We start from the raw sequence: 21,430 nt of genomic DNA on the forward strand, positions 1-21,430 counted from the left end.
GCTGAGATCTTTGGGGTCTGACCATGGATAGGGGGTGCTGAGCTCTTTAGGATCTGACCATAGATAGAGGTGCTGAGCTCTTTAGGGTCAGGATTATGCATAGGGGGTGGTGAGCTCCTTAGGGTCTGACCATGCATAGGGGGTGCTGAGCTCTTTAGGGTCTGACCATAGATGGGGGGTGCTGAGCTCGTTGGGGTGCTGGCTGTAGATAAGGGGGTGTTTGTGTCTCCAGCACGTGCCAGCCCTGGCTGTGGGTGTTCTCCTCTGTGGATCCTGGTGTAAATCAGCAGGATTAGACCTTAGCCCCTGCTGGTTGTTGCTGTTGGGTTCAAGACCCGGTGGTGCCCCCTCCTCACCTCCCTCACCCTCATCTCCCCCCGGCACAGGTCGGACGCCATCTACTCAGCCCTGTATGATGGCACAGGGCACATCGAGGTGCTGAGGGGACACGAGTACCTGTCCCACCCCTTTGCTGTCACCCTCTATGGCGGGGAGGTCTACTGGACTGACTGGCGCACCAACACCTTGGCCAAGGCCAACAAGTGGACAGGGCACAACGTGACCGTGGTGCAGAGGACCAACACTCAGCCCTTTGACCTGCAGGTGTATCACCCCTCCCGGCAGCCCCTGGGTGAGTGCAGGGGGACACAGGGTGGGGGAACAACAGGGGGTGGCACTGGTGCTTGGTCTAAGCACACTAACCCTTGGATGGGCTTAGACCAAGGGCCAGGTGGATGCTGCTCTCATCCTTGTGGTTGCCACTTTGCCCCATCAGGTGATGCTTGATGGAGCAGGCAGGGTCTGGGATGGCTGCAGCTCTTGGGGACTCCTGGATGGGTGTCCCCAAGGCTGGGATGTCACTGAGTGCTGTCCCCTTTGCAGCTCCTAATCCCTGTGAAGCCAACGGGGGCAAAGGGCCGTGTTCCCACCTCTGCCTCATCAACTACAACCGCACCCTGTCCTGTGCCTGCCCCCACCTCATGAAGCTGGACAAGGACAACACCACCTGCTATGGTAGGGGTCTGCTGGGGAGCTGGTTGGGAGGATGAGGGGGTGCTCTGGAGCTGAGATCCCACCTCTGCCCTTCTTATTCCAGAGTTTAAGAAATTCCTGCTGTACGCACGGCAGATGGAGATCCGGGGCGTGGACATTGACAACCCCTACTACAACTACATCATCTCCTTCACCGTGCCTGACATTGACAACGTCACCGTGGTGGACTACGACGCCCTGGAGCAGCGCATTTACTGGTCAGATGTCCGCACCCAGACCATCAAGAGAGCCTTCATCAACGGCACCGGCGTGGAGACCGTCGTGTCTGCAGGTTGGTGTGGAGGGAGATGGGATCCTCCGAAGCCTTCAGCTCCTTGGGATTTGCCTTCCTCTTCATCTGAGCATCATTCCAGCCCTGACGAGCTCCCATCTTCATTCCCTTGCAGACCTGCCCAACGCTCACGGCCTCTCCGTGGATTGGGTTTCCAGAAATCTCTTCTGGACCAGCTACGATGCCAACAAGAAACAGATCAACGTGGCCAGGCTGGATGGCTCCTTCAAGAACGCCGTGATCCAAGGGCTGGACAAGCCTCACTGCCTGGTGGTGCACCCACTCCGGGGGTGAGTATAAGTGTGCACCCACCAGTGTGTGCCAATCCAGGTGTGCACAGGGCTTTGGCTCCCTCCTGGGTAGGGACAAGGGGCTATGGGGCTGCCCAGGCTGTGCCACGAGCAGGTGAGGGGCTCTGCAAGGCTGGAAGGGTGCAGGGGGCTGCTGGCACCATGGCCCCTCACCCATTGTCCCCTCACCTTGCAGGAAGCTCTACTGGACAGATGGGGACAACATCAGTGTGGCCAACATGGATGGCAGCAACCGCACGCTGCTGTTCACCAACCAGAAGGGACCTGTTGGTATGGACCCCCCATAGCCCCCAGGATCCCCCACCTCGCCTTGCTGTGCTACAGAGCCTCAAGTTCCCACTCTGGCTCCTTGGGGAGGTGGCAGCTGTCCTGTGCTGGGTCACCATGACCTCAGCTGCCTGCTCTCTCCATGGATCCCATCCCATCCCATCCCATCCCATGGATCCCATCCCATTCCATCCCATTCCATGGATCCCATTGATCCCATCCCATCCCATTGATCACATTGATCCTGTTGATCCTATTGATCCCATTGATAGCATCCCATTGATCCCATCCTATCCCATCCCATCCCATTGATCCTATCCCATGGATCCTGTTGATCTTGTTGATCCCATCCCATTGATCCCATCTCATTGATCCCATTGATCCCATCCCATTGATCCCATCAATCCCATGGATCCCATCACATCCCATCTCATGGATCCCATCCCATCCCACCTCCCAGTCTGTCACGGTCCCTGCGTGCCACCAGCCTGGTGACATTCCCATCCTTTCCAGGCCTGGCCATCGACTACCCAGAGAGCAAACTGTACTGGATCAGCTCTGGCAACGGCACCATCAACAGGTGTGACCTGGATGGCAGCAACCTGGAGGTGATCGAGTCCCTGAGGAGCCAGCTGAGCAAGGCCACCGCCCTGGCCATCATGGGTGAGGGGGGACACCATTTCCCGTCTCCTGCTCCCTCCCAAACCCTCCTGCCCACCTCAGCTGATGAGGAATGCTGCCACATGCTCCTGCTTTGTCCCCACCACCACAGGGGACAAGCTGTGGTGGGCTGACCAGGCCTCGGAGAGGATGGGCACCTGCAACAAGAAGGATGGCTCGGAGGTGACGGTGCTGCGCAACAGCACCACGCTGGTGATGCACATGAAGGTGTACGATGAGAGCATCCAGCAAGGTCAGTGTGGGCTCCTGGGGCAGAGACCCCATTGGGCTGGGCAGCTCCTCAGCCCCTCTGTGGTGGCTCCATCCCTTGGAGCCCCTTGGAGTCCTTGGCAGCTGGCCCAAGCCTTGCCCTTGCCCTCGTGCCAAGCCTGTGCTGGCTGCTCTCCCCATCCCATCCCATCCCATCCCATCCCATCCCATGAATCCCATCCCATCCCATGAATCCCATCCCATCCCATCCCATCCCATCCCATCCCATGAATCCCATCCCATCCCTTGGATCCCATCCCATCCCATCCCATCCCATCCCATCCCATCCCATCCCATCCCATCCCATCCCATCCCATCCCATCCCATCCCATCCCATCCCATCCCATCCCATGAATCCCATCCCATCCCATCCCATCCCATCCCATCCCATCCCATCCCATCCCATCCCATCCCATCCCATCCCATCCCATGAATCCCATCCCATGAATCCCATCCCATCCCATCCCATCCCATCCCAGGCTGGTGCAGAGCACTCACACCTCGTGTGGGTGCTGCCCCAGCCCTGGTGGGTGCCCCCTGTACCCCCTCACCCCCTTTTCTGTGCCACAGCTGGGACCAACCCCTGCAGCCAGAACAACGGCGACTGCTCGCAGCTGTGCCTGCCCACCTCGGAGAGCTCCCGCTCCTGCATGTGCACTGCTGGCTACAGCCTCAAGAGTGGGCAGCAGTCCTGTGAAGGTGTGTACTTGTCTCTGTCCCCTCCCTGAACCACCCTGTGGCCACCCCAACCATGCCTGTGGCCACCTGAGCTGGTGGCCCCTTGTTCTGGCTGCTCATGGGCTCCTCCCCAATGTCACTGCAGGGCACCAGAGGGACACTGGAGGTTTGGAGGGGTTGTGGGTTCAGGTGGCATCAAGACCCCTTGCATGGGCTGTCCCTGATGAGTGTGGGGCCATTGGTGGAGGGGACTGGAACAGGACAGTCTCAAGCTATGTCAGGGAAGGTATAGATTGGATATTAGGAGGAAATTTATCACCAAAAGAATAATAAAGTACTGGAATGCTCTTCCCAGGGAGGTGGCAGAATCACCATCTCTGGATGTGTTTAAAAAAAGGCTGGACATGGCACTTGGTGCTATAGTTGAAGTGTTAGGGCATAGGTTGGACTTGATGATCTTAGAGGTCTCTTCCAACCTCATGATTCTGTGATTCTGTGATTGATTCTGTGATTCTGTGTATCTGTGATTAATTCTGTGATTGATTCTGTGATTCTGGGATTGATTTTGTGATTCATTCTGTGATTCATTCTGTGATTCTGTGTTCTGTGATTGATTCTGTGATTCTGTGATTCTGTGATTAATTCTGTGATTAATTCTGTGATTGATTCTGTGATTGATTCTGTGATTGATTCTGTGATTAATTCTGTGATTGATTCTGTGATTGATTCTGTGATTGATTCTGTGATCCTGTGACCCTCCCAGGGAGAGGTGGCACCCTGTCTGTGGGCAGCAGGCTGGGCACACTGGGAGCAGAGCCAGGCACATCCCTCACTCTGCAGATCTCCCATGCCCACTTTGTTCTGTGCCATCCCCTCGGGCACTGCCAGGGCCTCTCTCTCAAAGGCTGTTTGTGTGCAAAATGTTCCGGGTGGTTTCGGGGGGGTTTGGCAGAGCTCTGCACCATCTGGGTCAGGCCAGGGGCTGAATAACAAGTGCTGCCCTGACCCAGATGAGCTGTGGAGCCTTTGCCAAGGGGGTGGGGGTGGTGGGTGGTGGGAAGGGGGTCCACTCGTGCCCCCTGGAGCAGGGCAGGACCAGGATTGTGCCAGGGTTGTAGCCCCCAGTGTTGCTGTGTCTGCAGAGCCCTGCCAGGCTCATTCTCCTCGCCAGTTTTCCATGGTGGAGGGACAGCCTGTGGGTTTTGGGGTGTGTCTGACTGTCCCTACACCTGTGCTGCAGGTGTTGGCTCCTTCCTGCTGTACTCAGTGCACGAGGGCATCCGGGGCATCCCCCTGGACCCCAATGACAAGTCGGACGCTCTGGTGCCGGTGTCGGGGACCTCCCTGGCTGTGGGAATCGACTTCCACGCAGGTGATGCAGGGCTGGGGACAGGACAGGGGGGCTGGGGACAGGACAGGGGATGGGGGGCATGAGGGGGACATCACCATCACCCTTTTGGCACCCTGGAATGCCCCCTTGGCAGCGCCACGTGAGGGAGAATTTCAGGGCTCCAGGGTGGAGGTTTTTACCATTCTGGAGTGACCAGAGGTGGTCACTGACTCATCCCCTCGTGCCTCCTTGTCCCTCTCTCAGAGAATGACACGATTTACTGGGTGGACATGGGCCTGAGCACCATCAGTCGAGCCAAGAGGGACCAGACGTGGCGTGAGGACGTGGTGACCAATGGCATTGGCCGCGTGGAGGGCATTGCTGTGGATTGGATTGCAGGTGGGATGGGGCTCTGGGGACAGGGACAGAGGGGACAGGGGGGCTTGTGTGGGGGCTCACCATCCCCTCTTGCAGGAAACATCTACTGGACGGACCAGGGGTTTGATGTCATTGAGGTGGCCAGGCTGAACGGCTCCTTCCGCTACGTGGTCATCTCACAAGGGCTGGACAAGCCACGGGCCATCACAGTCCATCCAGAGAAGGGGTGAGATGCTGCCCCAAAGAGGGGCATCACCTGTGGGGTGGGCACAGCGTGAGACCCCCAGCACCTCCAGCAGAGCTGTGTGCACACACCAAGGAGTCCAAACCTTGGATTTAATCCTCCTTTCACTGATGAACTGAACTCCCTGGGGGCCCCTTGGGACCTGGTGGGTGTCAGAACCTCAGAAAATCCAAGTGGAGCCTCCTTAGTCGCTTCAGCTTTGGGCAGAGCCCCAGGGAGAGCAGAGGAGTTTGGATAGAGATGCAGAGCATGTGATGTGTGTGGTTGGGCAGGGTCTGGATTGAAGCCCGGTGTGGGGGATGAATGAGGTGGTGTCTGTCCTTTACTCAAAGGGTCAATGCTGCTCGTGGTGACAAACCTGTGGTGACATCCCTGCTGTCCCCTCAGGTACCTGTTCTGGACAGAGTGGGGGCAGTACCCCCGCATCGAGCGCTCGCGCCTGGACGGCACCGAGAGGATGGTGCTGGTCAACGTCAGCATCAGCTGGCCCAACGGCATCTCCGTGGACTACGAGGTACAGTTGGCACCTGGGAGGATGGCACCAGGCCCCAGAGTCCCTGGATGGTCCCTGGATGGTCCCTGGATGGTTCTGTGACCATGCCCTGCTGCTGGGGACATGCTTGCCCTCCTCAGGGCTCCAGAATCTCAGGAGGGTTTTCCAAGGTGCTCTGAACCCCCGGACATCCTCCAGAGGTGCAGAGGATGGTTCTGCCCCCACACCAACTGGGATGTTGTCTCTCCCCTGCAGGATGGGAAGCTGTATTGGTGTGATGCTCGGACAGACAAAATCGAACGGATTGACCTGGAGACGGGTGAGAACAGAGAGGTTGTCCTGTCCAGCAACAACATGGACATGTTCTCCGTGTCAGTCTTTGAGGAATACATTTACTGGAGTGATAGGTGAGGTGCCAAAGGGGCTGGGGGCTCTGTGGAGGATGGGGGGAGCTGGTGGGAAGGTGGGGAAGGGTCCTTGGTGACCATGTCCTCCTTCAGGACCCATGCCAACGGCTCCATCAAAAGAGGAAACAAGGACAACGCCACCGAGTCGGTGTCCCTGAGGACTGGGATTGGTGTGCAGCTCAAGGACATCAAAGTCTTCAACAGGGCCCGGCAGAAGGGTAGGTGTGAGCATGGGGGGCAGATCTTCATGTGGGGAATAGGGTTGGGATCACTCTGTCCCCATTGGAGTCGTGTTACACTGTGGTTTGAGCCTGTTCTTCCTCCATGGTTTGAGCCTGTTCTGTCCTCCAGGAGTGCTGAGCACTGAAAGTGCCTGACAGAGTCAGAACCCAACCTGGCACCCTGTGGGTCGGGGTGTTGGCAGCAGTCCCGTTGGAATTGTGGCTGCAGCCCTCCTGCAGTGTCAGGGGTGGTTCTGCTGGAGCAGGGATCCTGTAGAGAAGGATTTATTCTTCCTCTGAAGATCCAGTGGGAGAGGCAGCTGCTGCTCCTCTGGGGAATCCAGTGGAGAAGCCATGCTGGTGTCTCAAAACCTCTGGATTATATCTGGGTAGGAATGTTTGAAACCTCAGGTTATATCCAGGTAGGAATGTTTGAAATCTCGGATTGTATCCAGGTAGGAATGCTTGGCTCCTCCCCCTGTGCGGAGCATCTCACAATGAGATGCTGTAGTTCTTATCAGCCATGCAGTGACATTCAATAGCTGTTATCAGCTGATGTCCTCTCTTGAGGGAGGTGTGAATGTGGTCACTCAGAGATAAAGCAAACTGCTCACTTGACAAAGGTAATCTGCCATACAGATGGTAATTGAAAACAACTTGCATTGCAATCTTCAACAGGGTAAGAGGACAAAGTACTCCTTGCAATGCATTAAATCTTCTTTTGTGTTGAATATTCTGATTTTCACTAACCAATCTAGTACAAGATACAAATCCTATAGCATTTACATACAGCCTATAAGAATCATTACATTACCATATTGTGTTACATTTTAAACCCTAAAAATTACTTTTTGGACTCCTTCTGCTAAGCCTAAAAACTCCTGTTTGGAGCAGTTTTAAACCCTAAAATCTCCTCTTTGGACCCCTTGTGCCAATCTAGCAGGGTCTTCTCTGACCCTTGGAGCTGTCTGCAAGCAGAGGGTGTTGTTCCATCAAAAGGGGATCACCTTCAGCCGGCCACACCATTGTTTTCCAGTTGTTCAGTAAATAAAGGATCTCAAAGCTTGCTTTCACTTTCAATCTCACTTATAGTTTATAGTTTCCATATTCTCAAAATCTTTTGCCAGACAATCATATTTATAAGGCTTTCTTGTTTCATCTCCCCCAACGTCCTCACCTTGTCTCTCTGTGTATCTGTCTGTGTGTCTGTCTGTCTGTGATCCCCCTGGCTCACCTAAACCTGCTTTCATTTCAATCTCACTTATGGCTTCCATATTCTCACAACCTTTTGCCAGACAATCCTATTGATAAGTCTTTCCTGTTTCACCTTCCCCAACATCCTCACCTGTCTGTCTGTGTGCCTGTCCATCCACAATCCTCCCTGGCTTGCCTAAACCTGCTTTCATTTCCGTCTCTCTTACAGTTTCCATATTCTCCAAACCTTTTGCCAGACAATCCTATTGATAAGTCTCTTTCATTTCCATCTCGCTTACAGTTTCCACATTCTCACAACCTTTTGCCAGACAATCCTATTTATAAGTCTTTCCTGTTTCACCTTCCCCAACATCCTCACCTGTCTGTCTGTGTGCCTGTCCATTCACGATCCTCCCTGGCTCGCCTAAACCTGCTTTCATTTCCATCTCACTTACAGTTTCCATATTCTCAAAACCTTTTGCCAGACAATCCTATTGATAAGTCTCTTTCATTTCCATCTCGCTTACAGTTTCCACATTCTCAAAACCTTTTGCCAGACAATCCTATTTATAAGTCTTTCCTGTTTCACCTTCCCCAACATCCTCACCTGTCCGTCTGTGTGCCTGTCCAGTCACGATCCTCCCTGGCTCGCCTAAACCTGCTTTCATTTCCATCTCGCTTACAGTTTCCACATTCTCCAAACCTTTTGCCAGACAATCCTATTGATAAGCCTTTCCTGTTTCACCTTCCCCAACATCCAGGCACCAACGTCTGTGCCCAGAACAACGGGGGCTGCCAGCAGCTGTGCCTGTTCCGCGGCGGCGGGCAGAGGACGTGCGCCTGCGCCCACGGGATGCTCTCGGAGGATGGCGTCAGCTGCCGCGACTACGACGGGTACCTGCTCTACTCGGAGCGCACCATCCTCAAGAGCATCCACCTGTCGGATGAGAACAACCTCAACGCGCCCATCAAGCCCTTCGAGGACGCCGAGCACATGAAGAATGTCATCGCTTTGGCCTTTGATTACCGCTACGGCTCCAAGGGCAGCAACCGCATCTTCTACAGCGACATCCACTTCGGGAACATCCAGCAGATCAATGATGATGGCACGGGGCGCAAGACCATCGTGGAGAGTGAGTGGCAGGGGGTTCTCTATTGAGATATTACCAATATTGCCAGATGGGATGTGTCTGAGCTTGTCTGGCCCTTGCTGCTTGACCAAAAGGCGGAAATTGTGGTGTTTTCACTCCAGAGACACTTTTGGCTAAGCTGAGTGTGTGGTGTTTCACCCAAGGGACATTTTTGGCTGACTGGGTGTGTGGTGTTTCACCCCAGGGACACTTTTGGCTAGGTAGATGAGTGGTGTTTTCACCCCACTTTTGGCCAGCTGGATGTGTGGTGTTTCACCCCACAGACATTTTTGGCTAGCTGGATCAGCCCAGAGACACTTTTGGCTGGCTGGGTGTGTGGTGTTTCACCCCAGAGACACTTTTGGCTAAGCTGAATGTGTGGTGTTTCACTCCAGACATTTTTGCCTGGCTGGGTGTGTGGTGTTTTCACCCCAGAGACATTATTTGACTAGATGGATGTGTGGTGTTTTCACCCCAGAGATGTTTTTGGCTGGCTGGATGTGTGGTGTTTGACCCCAGAGACACTTTTGGCTAGGTGGATATGTGGTGTTTCACCCCACAGACACTTTGGACCAGCTGCATCACCCCAGAGACACTTTTGGCTGGCTGGGTGTGTGGGGTTTCATCCCAGTTAGCTGGCTGGATGTGTCGTGTTTTCACCCCAGAGAAACTTTTGGCTGGCTGGATCACCCCAGAGACACTTTTGGCCAGCTGGATTTGTGGTGTTTCACCCCATAGACACTTTTGGCTCTCTGGATGTGTGGTGATTCACCCCAGAGACGCCTTTTTAAAATACTTTTTTTTTTTTTACTTTTTACCCTAAAAATTAAATATTTTTTTAGTTGTACACCATGCTCAGGGCTGGCTGTGACCTTTTCTGTCCCCACAGACGTGGGCTCAGTGGAGGGACTGGCCTACCACCGAGGCTGGGACACCCTGTACTGGACCAGCTACACCACGTCCACCATCACCCGGCACACGGTGGACCAGAGCAGGCTGGGGGCCTTCGAGAGGGAGACTGTGATCACCATGTCAGGGGATGACCACCCCCGGGCCTTCGTGCTGGACGAGTGCCAGAAGTGAGTGACCACTGAGGGTCCAGCCAGCACCCCCAGGGACCCACATGGTGGTGGGGAGGAAGCTCTGGATCCCTGCACAGGATCCCCAGGGAGGAAAGACCCTGTAGCCCCCTCCCCATAAATAGCTTCAGACCCCCTGTCCCATCCCCATCCATGGGGTGCAGCAGCCTCATTCATCCCCTTCCCACTTGTTTTATGTGCGACTGTTGTCCCATGCATCCCTGGAAGCCCTCCAGTCATGGAGGGATGGGCTGAGCCAGGCTGGCTGTGGCTGAGCTGGGGCTCCAAAGGTGTTTTGTGTCCCTCCCAGACCCCCTGTTCCATCCCCATCCACGGGGTGCAGCACCCTCATTCACCCCCTTGCTATTGGTTTTATGTGGGAATGTTGTCCCATGCATCCCCCAGTCCCTGGAAGCCCCCCAGCCATGCAGGGATGGGCTGAGCCAGCCTGGATGTGGCTGAGCTGGGGCTCCAAAGGCCTTGGGTGTCAAACCCCTTATCCCATCCCCATCCATGAGGTGCCACATTTCCCAGCTGGCTGCAGCACCTTCCCACTCGTTTTTTGTGGTAATGATATCCCATGCATCCCCCAGTCCCTGGAAGCCTCCCAGCCTTGGAGGGATGGGCTGAGCTGGTGCTCCAAAGGTGTTTTGTGTCCCTCCCCTCCCAGCCTGATGTTCTGGACCAACTGGAACGAGCAGCACCCCAGCATCATGCGGGCCACCCTCTCCGGCGCCAACGTCCTCATCATCATCGACCAGGACATACGGACGCCCAACGGGTTGGCCATCGACCACAAGGCTGAGAAGATTTACTTCTCTGATGCCACCCTGGACAAGATTGAGCGCTGCGAATATGATGGCTCCCATCGCCACGTGAGTCTGAGGACAGGGCGGTGGGGAGGAGGGTGTCCAAACTGGGGCTGGAGTGTGGGCAGAGGGAAGCAGAGATGTTCCTGGGGCTGGGGAGGTCACTCTGTGTGTGGAGGGCTCTGGGGCTGCACCCCACAATGGGTTCCTCCTCCTCCCACTTGGGCTGTGTCCCTGAGAAGTGATGACTTGGCTTCAAGCTGCATCAGAGGAGGTTCAGGTTGGACATGAGAAGGAATTTCTAAACATTGGAAGGGGCTGCCCAGTTTGGTGGTGGAGTCACCATCCCTGGAGGTGTCCAAGGAACTGCTGGACTGAGGCAGGGAATCCAGATTGGACACGAGAAGTAATTTCTAAACGTTGGAAGGGGCTGCCCAGGTTGGTGGTGGAAGTGGACACTTCACCATCCCTGGAAGTGTCCAAAGAACTGCTGGACGTGGCACTGAGTGCTCTGAAAGGGGGTCAGTCACAGGTTGGACTTGATCTTGGGAGATCTTTTCCAACCTCAGGGTTTCTCTGAAGTGTCCAAGGACAGGTTGGATGCAACCCTGGAAGGTGTATCCACCCATGTGGGAACGAGATGAGTTTGAAGAGATGACTTTACCCTTTCCAACCCAACTCATGCCACGATTCTGTGCCTGGCAGGTGATCCTGAAGTCGGAGCCCGTGCACCCCTTTGGCCTGGCCGTGTATGGGGATTACATCTTCTGGACAGACTGGGTGCGCCGGGCCGTGCAGCGTGCCAACAAATACGTGGGCACCGACATGAAGCTGCTCAGAGTGGACATCCCCCAGCAGCCCATGGGCATCATCGCCGTGGCCAACGACACCGACAGCTGTGAGCACCCTCTGGGGTCCCTGCAGGCTCCCTGAGCTCTGCTCCTCAGCCTGGCAGCAGGGTTAGGGGAGGGGAACCCATCCCAATGTCCTTCGTGGAACTTCAGGAATCCATCCCTCTGTCCTTCATGACTCTTCAGGAACCCATCCCAATGTCCTTTCTGGGACCTCAGGAGCCCATCCCACCATGCTTCGTTGGATTCTCTTTGGGAATCCATCCCTCTGTCCTTCCTGGCCTTTTGGGAATCCATCCCACTGTCCACCATGGTCCTTCAGGAATCCATCTCATCAGGAATCCATCCCTCTGTCCTTCCTGGCCTTTTGGGAATTCATCCCACTGTCCTTCATGGTCCTTTGCAAGCCCATCCCACCATCCCTCCTGGCTCTTCAGGAATCAGTCCCACTGTCCATCATGTTCCTTTGGGAACCCATCCCACCATCCTTTCATGGATGTCCATCTCTCTGTCCATTCTGGCCCTTTGGGAATCCACCCTCCAATCCTTCTTAGCCTTTTGGGAATCCATCCCCCCTATCCTTCCCAGCTTGTTGTTGCCCCCTCATGACTCTCACACCAGAATTGTCCATCCCCAAACCCAGTGCAGGCTGAGGGCAGAGAGCATTTGCCCTGTTCCTGCTTTTCCTTGTAAAATCTGGGGAGACCAGGTTCCTCCAGCCCCCTACACCCTCCATAGCCCCATGGGAGGATCCTGGGGAGGGATCCCACAGCAGGGAGGAGGAGGAGGAGGAGGGTCTGCTGGGTCCATCCCTGGTGTGACCAGTGTCCCTCTGTCCTAGGTGAGCTGTCCCCGTGCCGGGTGAACAACGGTGGCTGCCAGGACCTGTGCCTGCTCACCCCCAAGGGCCACGTCAACTGCTCCTGCCGCGGGGAGCGCGTCCTGCAGGAGGATTTCACCTGCAAAGGTGAGGAGGATGGGACAGAATGAGGAGAGGAAGGGGTGAGGCTGATCTCAGCCTGGCAGAGCTGACATTTCCTGTGCTTTTTCCAGCTGTGAATTCCACCTGCAACGTGCATGAGGAGTTTGAGTGCGGGAATGGAGAATGCATCGACTTCAGCCGCACCTGCGACGGCGTCGTGAACTGCAAGGACAAGTCGGACGAGAAGCAGTCCTACTGCAGTAAGGTTCCTCCTCTTGCTGCCTTGCTCACCCACACACCTTGGCAGAAAATGTGCTTGTGTTAGAAGAGCAGGAGCTGGGAGTGCCAGCAAGGCACAGTGCAGGGAGGAGGTGAGAGGTGATCACAGGCAGATCCCACCTTTGTGAGAGAGAAGATACCAACTGTGGCGCCAAACTAAACCGAATCCCTCTGCATGAGGGAATAGGTTCCCTGATCTTTCTCTGTGTTTTTTTCCCCTGCTGGAAGCTCCCCAAAGATCTGAGAAGGAATAGGTTCCCTGATCCTTCTCTGTGGTTTCTTCCCCTGCTGGAAGCTTCCAAAGGATCTAATACCCTCAGGGGTACTTGCCCTCCTCCTCCTCTTCCTCCTCCTCCTCTTTCTCCCTGTCAGGCAACTGTAAGTGCAAGAAGGGATAGGTTCCCTAATCCTTCTCTGTGGTTTCTTCCCCTGCTAGAAGCTCCCCAAAGATCTGAGACCCTCAGGGGTGCTTGCCCTCCTTCTCCTCTTCCTCCTTCTCCTCTTCCTCCCTGGCAGGCAGCCAGAAGTGCAAGAAGGGATAGGTTCCCTCATCCTTCTGCACAAAGGAATAGGTTCCCTAATCCTTCTCTGTGATTTCTTCCCCTGCTGGAAGCTCCCAAAGGATCTAATACCCTCGGGGGTACTTGCCCTCCTCCTCCTCACCTTCTTACCTTCCTCTTCCTTCTCCTCCTCTTCCTCCCTGGCAGGCAGCCGTAAGTGCAAGAAGGAATAGGTTCTCTAATCCTTCTCTGTTGTTTCTTCCCCTGCTTTAAGCTCCCCAAGGATCTAACACCCTCGGGGGTGCTTGCCCTCCTTCTCCTCTTCCTCCTCCTCCTCTTTCTCCCTGGCAGGCAACTGTAAGTGCAAGAAGGGATAGGTTCCCTAATCCTTCTCTGTGATTTCTTCCCTTGCTGGAAGCTCCCTGAGGATCTGAGAGGGAATAGGTTCCCTGATCCTTCTCTGTGGTTTCTTCCCCTGCTGGAAGCTTCCAAAGGATCTGAGACCCTCAGGGGTGCTTGCCCTCCTTCTCCTCTTCCTCCTCCTCCTCTTCCTCCCTGGCAGGCAGTCAGAAGTGCAAGAAGGGATAGGTTCCCTAATCCTTTTGCATGAGGGAATAGGTTCCCTGTTGGTTCTCTGTGGTTTCTTCCCCTGCTGTAAGCTCCCCAAAGATCTGAGACCCTCAGGGGTGCTTGCCCTCCTTCTCCTCACCTTCTCCTCTTCCTCCTCCTCCTCTTCCTCCCCGGCAGGCAGCCGTAAGTGCAAGAAGGGCTTCCTGCACTGCATGAACGGGCGCTGCGTCGCCAGCCGCTACTGGTGCGACGGCGTGGACAACTGCGGGGACAACTCGGACGAGGTGCCCTGCAACAGTGAGTGTCTGCCTGGCCCCCAGCCAGCCCCTGGCAGCTGCTTGGGACAGGGACAGCAGCTTCAGGAAGGAGTTACTGTCAGCTTGACAGGAGCAGAGCAGAGGCAGGGCTTAACGGAGAGTCAAGGTCAAGCTTGTGCTGGTTTGTAAAGCTCGCGGTGACAGCTGAGAGGAAAAACTCCTGGGTATGGGTGGGCAGCACTCAGAGCTTCCCAGAGAGGGGTTTGACAGCCAGGGGTGTAATGTCACTGCTCCTCATGGCTCCCAGGCATTCCCTTGGGGGCTGCAGGGTGGGTTTGCTCGGTTCCAAAGTGACAGGGGCAGTCAGGAGCTCCTCAGAGTCCTGTCCAGCTCTGGTTGTGCCAGGCAGGATCTGCTTGGTTCCAAACTGACAGGGGCAGTCAAGAGCTCCTCAGAGTCCTGTCCAGCTCTGGTTGTGCCAGGGAGAGGGGCTCAGGCTGCCCGGCAGGGTCTGCTCTGTGATGGTGTTCACAGGGGCTCTTGGATGAGGGAAGAGATGACGATCTGACTCCATGTTTCAGAAGGTTTGATTTGTTATTTTATGATATATATTACATTAAAACTATACTAAAAGAATAGAAGAAAAGGTTTCATCAGAAGGCTAGCTAAGAATAGAATAGCAAAGAATGATAACAAAGGCTTCTGTCTTGGACAGAGAGTCCAAGCTAGCTGGGCTGTGATTGGCCGTTAACTAGAAACAACTCTATGAGACCAATCACAGATGCACCTGTTGCATTCCACAGCAGCAGATAATCAATGTTTACATTTTGTTCCTGAGGCTTCTCAGCTTCTCAGGAGGAAAAATCCTAAGAAAAGGATTTTTCATGAAAGTTGTCTGCGACGCTGCTCTGTTCCAAAGTGACAGGGGCAGTCAGGAGCTCCTCAGAGCCCTGTCCAGCTCTGGTTGTGCCAGGAGAGCGTGAGCCAGGCAGAGTCTGGGAGCACTCTGAGCATCCCAGAGCTGTGTGGGCACTGGGGAGGTGTGGATGTGCATATGGGGACCCTCCCTCATGGATTATGGGGGTTTTTCCCCCCTGGCAGAGACCAGCTGTGCTGCCACCGAGTTCCGCTGCCGGGACGGGACCTGCATCGGCAATTCCAGCCGCTGCAACCAGTTCATCGACTGCGAGGATGCATCTGATGAGATGAACTGCAGTGAGTGCCCAGCTGCTGCCCCTGGCCCCTCCTCAGCTCTGGGGATGCTCCTGCTCTCAGGGCTGGCAGCAGGGAGCTGGGATTTGGGATTTGGGATGGGTCGGGGAGGGAGGAGGGTCCTGCTCCTGTCCTGAGATGGGGCAGCCCCAACCCACCCCTTCAGCCCCTTTGAAACACCCCAACACCATTTGGATCCTGCTGGTGCTCAGCACCCCAAAACCTGTTGGATCCCTGCAGCTCTGGGCATGTGTGGGGCACATCTGGGGGTCTGTGGGGTGTGGTGGGCTCTGGCAGGGTCCAGTGCCACGTGGTGGGTTGGGGAGAGAGGAGGGTCCTGCTCCAGTCCTGGGATGAGGCAGTCCCAGCCCTCCCCTTCAGCCCCTCTGTGCCATGCTCAGCACCCCAAAACCTGTTGGATCCCTGCAGCTCTGGGCATGTGTGGGGCATATCTGGGGGTGTGTGGGGCACATCTGGGGGTTTGTGGGGTGTGGGGGGCTCTGGCAGCAGGGCAGGGTGCAGTGCCACGTGGTGGAGCCAGACCAGGGGGCTTCTGCCGTGGCTCCTGCTGTGTCACCGGAGCTCCTTCTGTGATTCCTCTCAGCTGCCACCGACTGCAGCAGCTACTTCAGGCTGGGGGTGAAGGGCACCACGTTCCAGAAGTGTGAGCACACGTCGCTGTGCTATGCCCCCAGCTGGGTGTGTGACGGTGCCAACGACTGCGGCGATTTCTCGGACGAGCGCAACTGCCCCGGTGAGAGCAGGAGGGCACAGGGGGCTCTGGGGGACAGGGATGCCCCTTTGGGGTCTGCTTGGGCTGTGGAGGCTTTGTTTGCCCACTGGGACTGTTGTTCTCCTGCATAGATGGTGCTGGAGGGAGCTGGGACCTCAGGGGGATTTTGGGGAGGAATCTTTCAGTTTTGGGCTGGGAGGAAGGCAGGATGTGGCTGTGCTGTCGTCCTCACTGATGTTTCCATCACAAAGTAGGTGGGAGGAAGCCCAAATGTCCATCCAACTACTTTGCCTGCCCGAGTGGGAGGTGCATCCCCATGACCTGGACCTGTGACAAGGAGGATGACTGCGAGAACGGCGAGGATGAGGCGCAGTGCAGTGAGCGGCAGGGTGGGGACACTCAGGGTTTGGGCTGGGGCACAGGGCGGTGCTGCAGGGTGGGCAGGACCTTATTCTCTCCCTGACGTCCATTTGCCAAGCACGGACCCCAGATTCTTCCCCCTTTGTGGTTTTACTCCACACTGTTGGGGTTTTAGCTGTGACCAGTGTAAATGTCCTTGTGTGCTGGTTTGCTCAGCACATGCACAAATGTCTGTAGCACTTTTGAATGGGACCAGTTATGGCTCCCCTCAGCTGCACTTTTAGTTCTAACCTCCTGGAACAAGCCCCAAACAGAGCTCAGGAGCTGGGGATCTTCCTCAGGTCCACACCAGCGAGTCCCACACCATCCCTGTGGGACCACAACACCACAACACCCCCTGGGCTCCTGGAGCCCAGCTGGCCCAGCCTGGCCATGCTCTGCTGGTGTCTCCTCCCTTTATCACCTCCCTCTGACCTCCATCTCCTCCTCTTCTCCTCCCCCAGACAAGTTCTGCTACCCTGTGCAGTTCGAGTGCAACAACCATCGCTGCATCTCCAAGCTCTGGGTGTGTGATGGGGCTGACGACTGTGGGGATGGCTCTGATGAGGACAGCCGCTGCCGTGAGTCTGCTCCAGCCCTTCTTCCCCATCTCCTTCCCTTCCTGCTCCATCACCATGTTCCTACATCCGTGTTCCTGCCTCTGCCCATCCCTTCTCCCACCTGTGCTCTCGCTGTATCTGTATCTGCTGGGGCTCCAGCAGTGGGGTGATGGGGCTCCATTTTTATTGGAATTAATACCAATATAGCTGGATGGAACGTGCCTGGGCTTACCCAGCCCTTGCTGCTTGACCAAAGGTGGCAGCTGTGGTGGTTTCACCCCAGAGACACCTTTTGCTGGCTGGATATTGCAGCTGGGTGCTTGGGACAGGTCCAGGCTTGCAGGAGCTCAGGTTTACCTCTGGTGGAGAAGCTTTAAGGCCGTGGTGAAGGAAAGGAGTCGGTTCTGATGGAGGGTTTGGATCCAGAGCTTTGTTCTGGCCCACAGGCCTCTGAATGCAGCACCAGCTCCAACAGAACTCCCTGAGCCTGTGGTTGCTGTTCCTTTAACCCCAGGGAGAGGGGCAGGGAAGGGGTAGGGAGCCACCAACCAGGTACAGGAGAGGAGGGACAAAGGGACAAAGGACACCTGGATGACCCAATGTCCCCCAGGGCTGAGAGGCATCTTTTGAACTTTGCCAATCACATGATAATGCCCTTTCTGGAATGCCAAGATTGACAGACAGCACTCAGCAAGAGAGTTTAAAACAGGCTATTACATTGCACTGTAACACATCCTGCCCTTTCCTTCCCCAGGGCTCACCACCTGCAGCTCAGGATCCTTCCAGTGCCCTGGCACCTACGTGTGCGTGCCGGAGCGCTGGCTGTGTGACGGGGACAAGGACTGCGCTGACGGGGCTGATGAGACCCTCGCTGCTGGCTGCTGTGAGTGCCTGGGGGCTGGGGGAGCCTGGGGGCTGCCAGGGGCTGGTGGTGACAGTGCCCCTTTGCAGTGTACAACAACACCTGTGATGAGAGGGAGTTCATGTGTGGGAACCGGCAGTGCATCCCCAAGCACTTTGTCTGCGACCATGACGATGACTGCGGTGATGGCTCTGATGAGTCCCCGGAATGTGGTGGGTGTTTGTGGGACCCTGGGTGGGCACTGGCCCTGCTGGGTCCTCATGGGCTTTGGGACAGTGCCCTGGGAGGGATTTCATCACCCCAGAGGGGTTTGGTGTGAGTGTGGTGAGAGGGAACCCAGAGAGGTCCAAACCCACCGAGAGATTCAAACCCACCCAGAGAGATCCAGACCCACTGAGAGATCCAAACCCACCGAGAGATTCAAACCCACCCAGAGAAATCCAGACCCACTGAGAGATCCAAACCCACCGAGAGATTCAAACCCACCCAGAGAGATCCAGACCCACTGAGAGATCCAAACCCACCAAGAGATTTAAACCCTGGAGAGATCCAAACCCCACCCAGAGGGATCCAAACCCGAACAGAGGGATCCAAACCACACAGGGACATCCAGACCCACAGAGAGAACCAAACCCACAGGGATATCCAGACCCACAGAGGGATCCAGACCCACAGGGAGAGGGAGATCCAAACCCACACAGAGAGATCTAGACCCATACAGAAATCCAAGCCCACACAGAGATCCAAACCCACACAGAAATTTAAACCCACTGAGAGATCCAAACCCACAGAGATTCAAACCCTAGAGAGATCCAAACCCACAGAGAGTGATCCAAACCCACAGAGAGTGATCCAAACACACACACAGAGCTAAACCCACAAAGAGATCCAAACCCACAGAGATTGAAACCCCAGAGGGATCCAAACCCACAGAGAGATTCAAACCCCAGAGGGATCCAAACTCACAGGGAGATCCAAACGCACACAGGGATCCAAACCCACAGAGAAATCCAAATTGACTGAGAGATCCAAACTCACCCTGAGAGATCCAAACCCACAGAGAGATCCAAACTCACCCTGAGAGATCCAAACCCACCCCGAGAGATCCAAACCCACAGAGAGATCCAAACCCACAGAGAGATCCAAACCCACCCTGAGAGATCCAAAATCACCCTGAGAGATCCAAACCCACCCCGAGAGATCCAAACCCACAGAGAGATCCAAACCCACCCTGAGAGATCCAAAACGACAGAGATTCAAACCCTAGAGAGATCCAAACCCACAGAGAGTTCCATGTGTGTGCAGGGCAGCCCTGTCCCACGCCAGCTGCTCTGTGCTGTCCCCATCACTCCCAGCAGCTCAGGAGGGTTTGGCTCTCTGGTTCCTCTCTCTGAGTGTCCCCACGGTGGCTCTGGCAGCCCCAGGAGGGTGGGCTGCTGGCTGAGCCCCCCACCCTCCCCCAGAATATCCCACCTGTGGCCCCCACGAGTTCCGCTGCCAGAACGGCCGCTGCCTCAGCAACCGGCAGTGGGAGTGTGACGGCGAGTTCGACTGCCACGACCACTCGGATGAGGCCCCCAAAAACCCACGCTGCAGCAGCCCAGGTACCTGTGGGGACCTGCTGGGGTCCTGGGGGGGATAATGGAATCCCAGCACTGATCACTGCCACCCCCTCTCTGCAGAAAACAAGTGCAACGACTCCTTCTTCCTGTGCAAGAACGGGAATTGCATCTCCGAGGCGCTGCTGTGCGACAACAACAACGACTGCGCCGACGGCTCCGACGAGCTCAACTGCTTCATCAACGAGTGCCTCAACAAGAAGCTGAGTGGCTGCTCCCAGGAGTGTGAGGACCTCAAGATTGGGTACAAGGTAGGGGGACACGGGGTGGTGTAGGAACAAGGGGGGTTGCATGGTCGGGATGGATGGAGATGAGAGATCTCTGCAGCCAGGGCGTGGAATTTGGGGTTTATTGCAAAGGGACAAGTGCAGGGAGCTGCTGGGAGCTGCCAGGCACAGCTCAGAGCAGGCCTGAGAGAGGGAGAGAGGTAAAGAGAGAGGTAAAGAGGATGAGAGACCGAGGTTCCTGTTAAAATACAATAAATCATCTTCTGTGTTGAATATTCCGATTCTCACTAACCAATCTAGTCCAATACACAGATCCTACAGCATTTCCATACGGCCTATAAGAATCACTACATTACCATACTGTGTTACATTTTAAACCCTAAAAACTCCTCTTTGGACCCCTTTTGCCAAGCTGTAGGGTCTGCTCTGACCCTTGGAGCTGTCTGCAAGCAGAGGGTGTTGTTTCATCAAAAGGGGATCACCTTCAGCAGCCACACCATTGTTTTCCAGTTGTTCAGTAACTAAAGGATCTCAAAGCTTGCTTTCATTTCAATCTCGCTTATAATTTCCACGATCTCAAAAATCTTTTGCCAGGCAATCATATTTATAAGTCTTTCCTGTTTCATCTTCCCCAACAGGGTGGGGGGGCTGGCTGCAGAGATTGTGGAATTACAGAATGCCCTGAATTGGAAGGGACCCACAAATCCAACTCTTGCTCCTGCACAGGAGATCTCAGCAATCTCATTCTGTGCCTGAGAGTTGTCCAAATTCTCCTGGGGTTGTGCCAGCCAGCAGTGGCTGGGGGAAGAACCTTTTCCTGATATCCAGCCTAAACCTCCCCTGGCACAGCTCCTGCTGTTCCCTCTCCTCCTCCTCCTCCTCCTCCTCCTCCTCCTCGGTGGGTTGTGTCTGTCCTGTACCAGAGGATTTCAGCAATCTCACTCTGTGCCTGAGAATTGTCCAAATTCTCCTGGGGCTGTTCCAGCCAGCAGTGCCTGACCACCCTCTGGGGTGAAGAACCTTTTCTGTCTGACCACCCTCTGGGGGAAGAACCTTTTCCTGATATCCAGCCTAAACCTCCCCTGGCACAGCTCCTGCTGTTCCCTCTCCTCCTCCTCCTCCTGTGCGGGTTGTGTCTGTCCTGTGCCAGCTGGGCCAGGGACGTGACACGGTCTCTTCAAGCACTGTTTGTGCATCTCAGCTGTCCTTGCTGAGTCTGCATGTCCCATGGTGACACTTGTCACCTCCCAGCACCTGCCACCTCCTCCCCTGGAGGTGTCTGACAGCTCCTGGTTGCTCCTGCAGTGCAGATGCCGTCCCGGATTCCGGCTGAAGGACGACGGGAAGACGTGCATCGACATCGACGAGTGCTCCACCACCTACCCCTGCAGCCAGAAGTGCATCAACACCCTGGGCAGCTACAAGTGCCTCTGCACCGAGGGCTACAAGCTCAGACCTGACAACCCCACCAGCTGCAAGGCTGTCACAGGTGAGAGCCAGGTGTGGGCGCAGAGCTCAGGGCGTTCCTGGTGACCATGGGGATGCTCATGGTGCTGCAGTTGGAGGGTGAATGGCTGCCCCCAGCTCATGAGGGAGGGGTGGCAGGTCTGCAGGGTTCTGCCCACGTCCCAGCAGTGCTCCCCT

At 55.6% G+C, this 21,430-nt stretch overlaps 1 protein-coding gene across 4 annotated transcripts in view; it reads left to right on the forward strand.

The window, feature by feature from the left end:
- LRP1 (LDL receptor related protein 1) overlaps positions 1 to 21,430 on the forward strand; it is a 136,274-nt gene that overhangs the window by 85,390 nt on the left and 29,454 nt on the right. Inside the window, exons 27-56 of one of the 4 annotated variants that reach the window (XM_074530904.1) lie at positions 387 to 631; positions 883 to 1,014; positions 1,097 to 1,324; positions 1,440 to 1,614; positions 1,811 to 1,905; positions 2,416 to 2,565; positions 2,675 to 2,815; positions 3,403 to 3,531; positions 4,751 to 4,882; positions 5,105 to 5,239; positions 5,315 to 5,444; positions 5,850 to 5,976; positions 6,211 to 6,362; positions 6,456 to 6,580; positions 8,539 to 8,910; positions 9,797 to 9,986; positions 10,657 to 10,861; positions 11,501 to 11,693; positions 12,488 to 12,613; positions 12,700 to 12,828; positions 14,095 to 14,214; positions 15,276 to 15,389; positions 15,991 to 16,140; positions 16,371 to 16,508; positions 16,983 to 17,099; positions 17,833 to 17,961; positions 18,030 to 18,152; positions 19,404 to 19,544; positions 19,623 to 19,810; positions 21,092 to 21,275. In XM_074530904.1, the coding sequence (XP_074387005.1) occupies positions 387 to 631; positions 883 to 1,014; positions 1,097 to 1,324; positions 1,440 to 1,614; positions 1,811 to 1,905; positions 2,416 to 2,565; positions 2,675 to 2,815; positions 3,403 to 3,531; positions 4,751 to 4,882; positions 5,105 to 5,239; positions 5,315 to 5,444; positions 5,850 to 5,976; positions 6,211 to 6,362; positions 6,456 to 6,580; positions 8,539 to 8,910; positions 9,797 to 9,986; positions 10,657 to 10,861; positions 11,501 to 11,693; positions 12,488 to 12,613; positions 12,700 to 12,828; positions 14,095 to 14,214; positions 15,276 to 15,389; positions 15,991 to 16,140; positions 16,371 to 16,508; positions 16,983 to 17,099; positions 17,833 to 17,961; positions 18,030 to 18,152; positions 19,404 to 19,544; positions 19,623 to 19,810; positions 21,092 to 21,275 (4,715 nt within the window). The remainder of the gene's footprint in view (positions 1 to 386; positions 632 to 882; positions 1,015 to 1,096; positions 1,325 to 1,439; positions 1,615 to 1,810; positions 1,906 to 2,415; positions 2,566 to 2,674; positions 2,816 to 3,402; positions 3,532 to 4,750; positions 4,883 to 5,104; positions 5,240 to 5,314; positions 5,445 to 5,849; positions 5,977 to 6,210; positions 6,363 to 6,455; positions 6,581 to 8,538; positions 8,911 to 9,796; positions 9,987 to 10,656; positions 10,862 to 11,500; positions 11,694 to 12,487; positions 12,614 to 12,699; positions 12,829 to 14,094; positions 14,215 to 15,275; positions 15,390 to 15,990; positions 16,141 to 16,370; positions 16,509 to 16,982; positions 17,100 to 17,832; positions 17,962 to 18,029; positions 18,153 to 19,403; positions 19,545 to 19,622; positions 19,811 to 21,091; positions 21,276 to 21,430) is intronic. The other 3 variants (XM_074530906.1, XM_074530905.1, XM_074530907.1) reach the window with 3 other exon arrangements.

Source organism: Zonotrichia albicollis, chromosome 33, assembly GCF_047830755.1.
Source record: "Zonotrichia albicollis isolate bZonAlb1 chromosome 33, bZonAlb1.hap1, whole genome shotgun sequence".
NCBI classification, from domain to species: domain Eukaryota; kingdom Metazoa; phylum Chordata; class Aves; order Passeriformes; family Passerellidae; genus Zonotrichia; species Zonotrichia albicollis.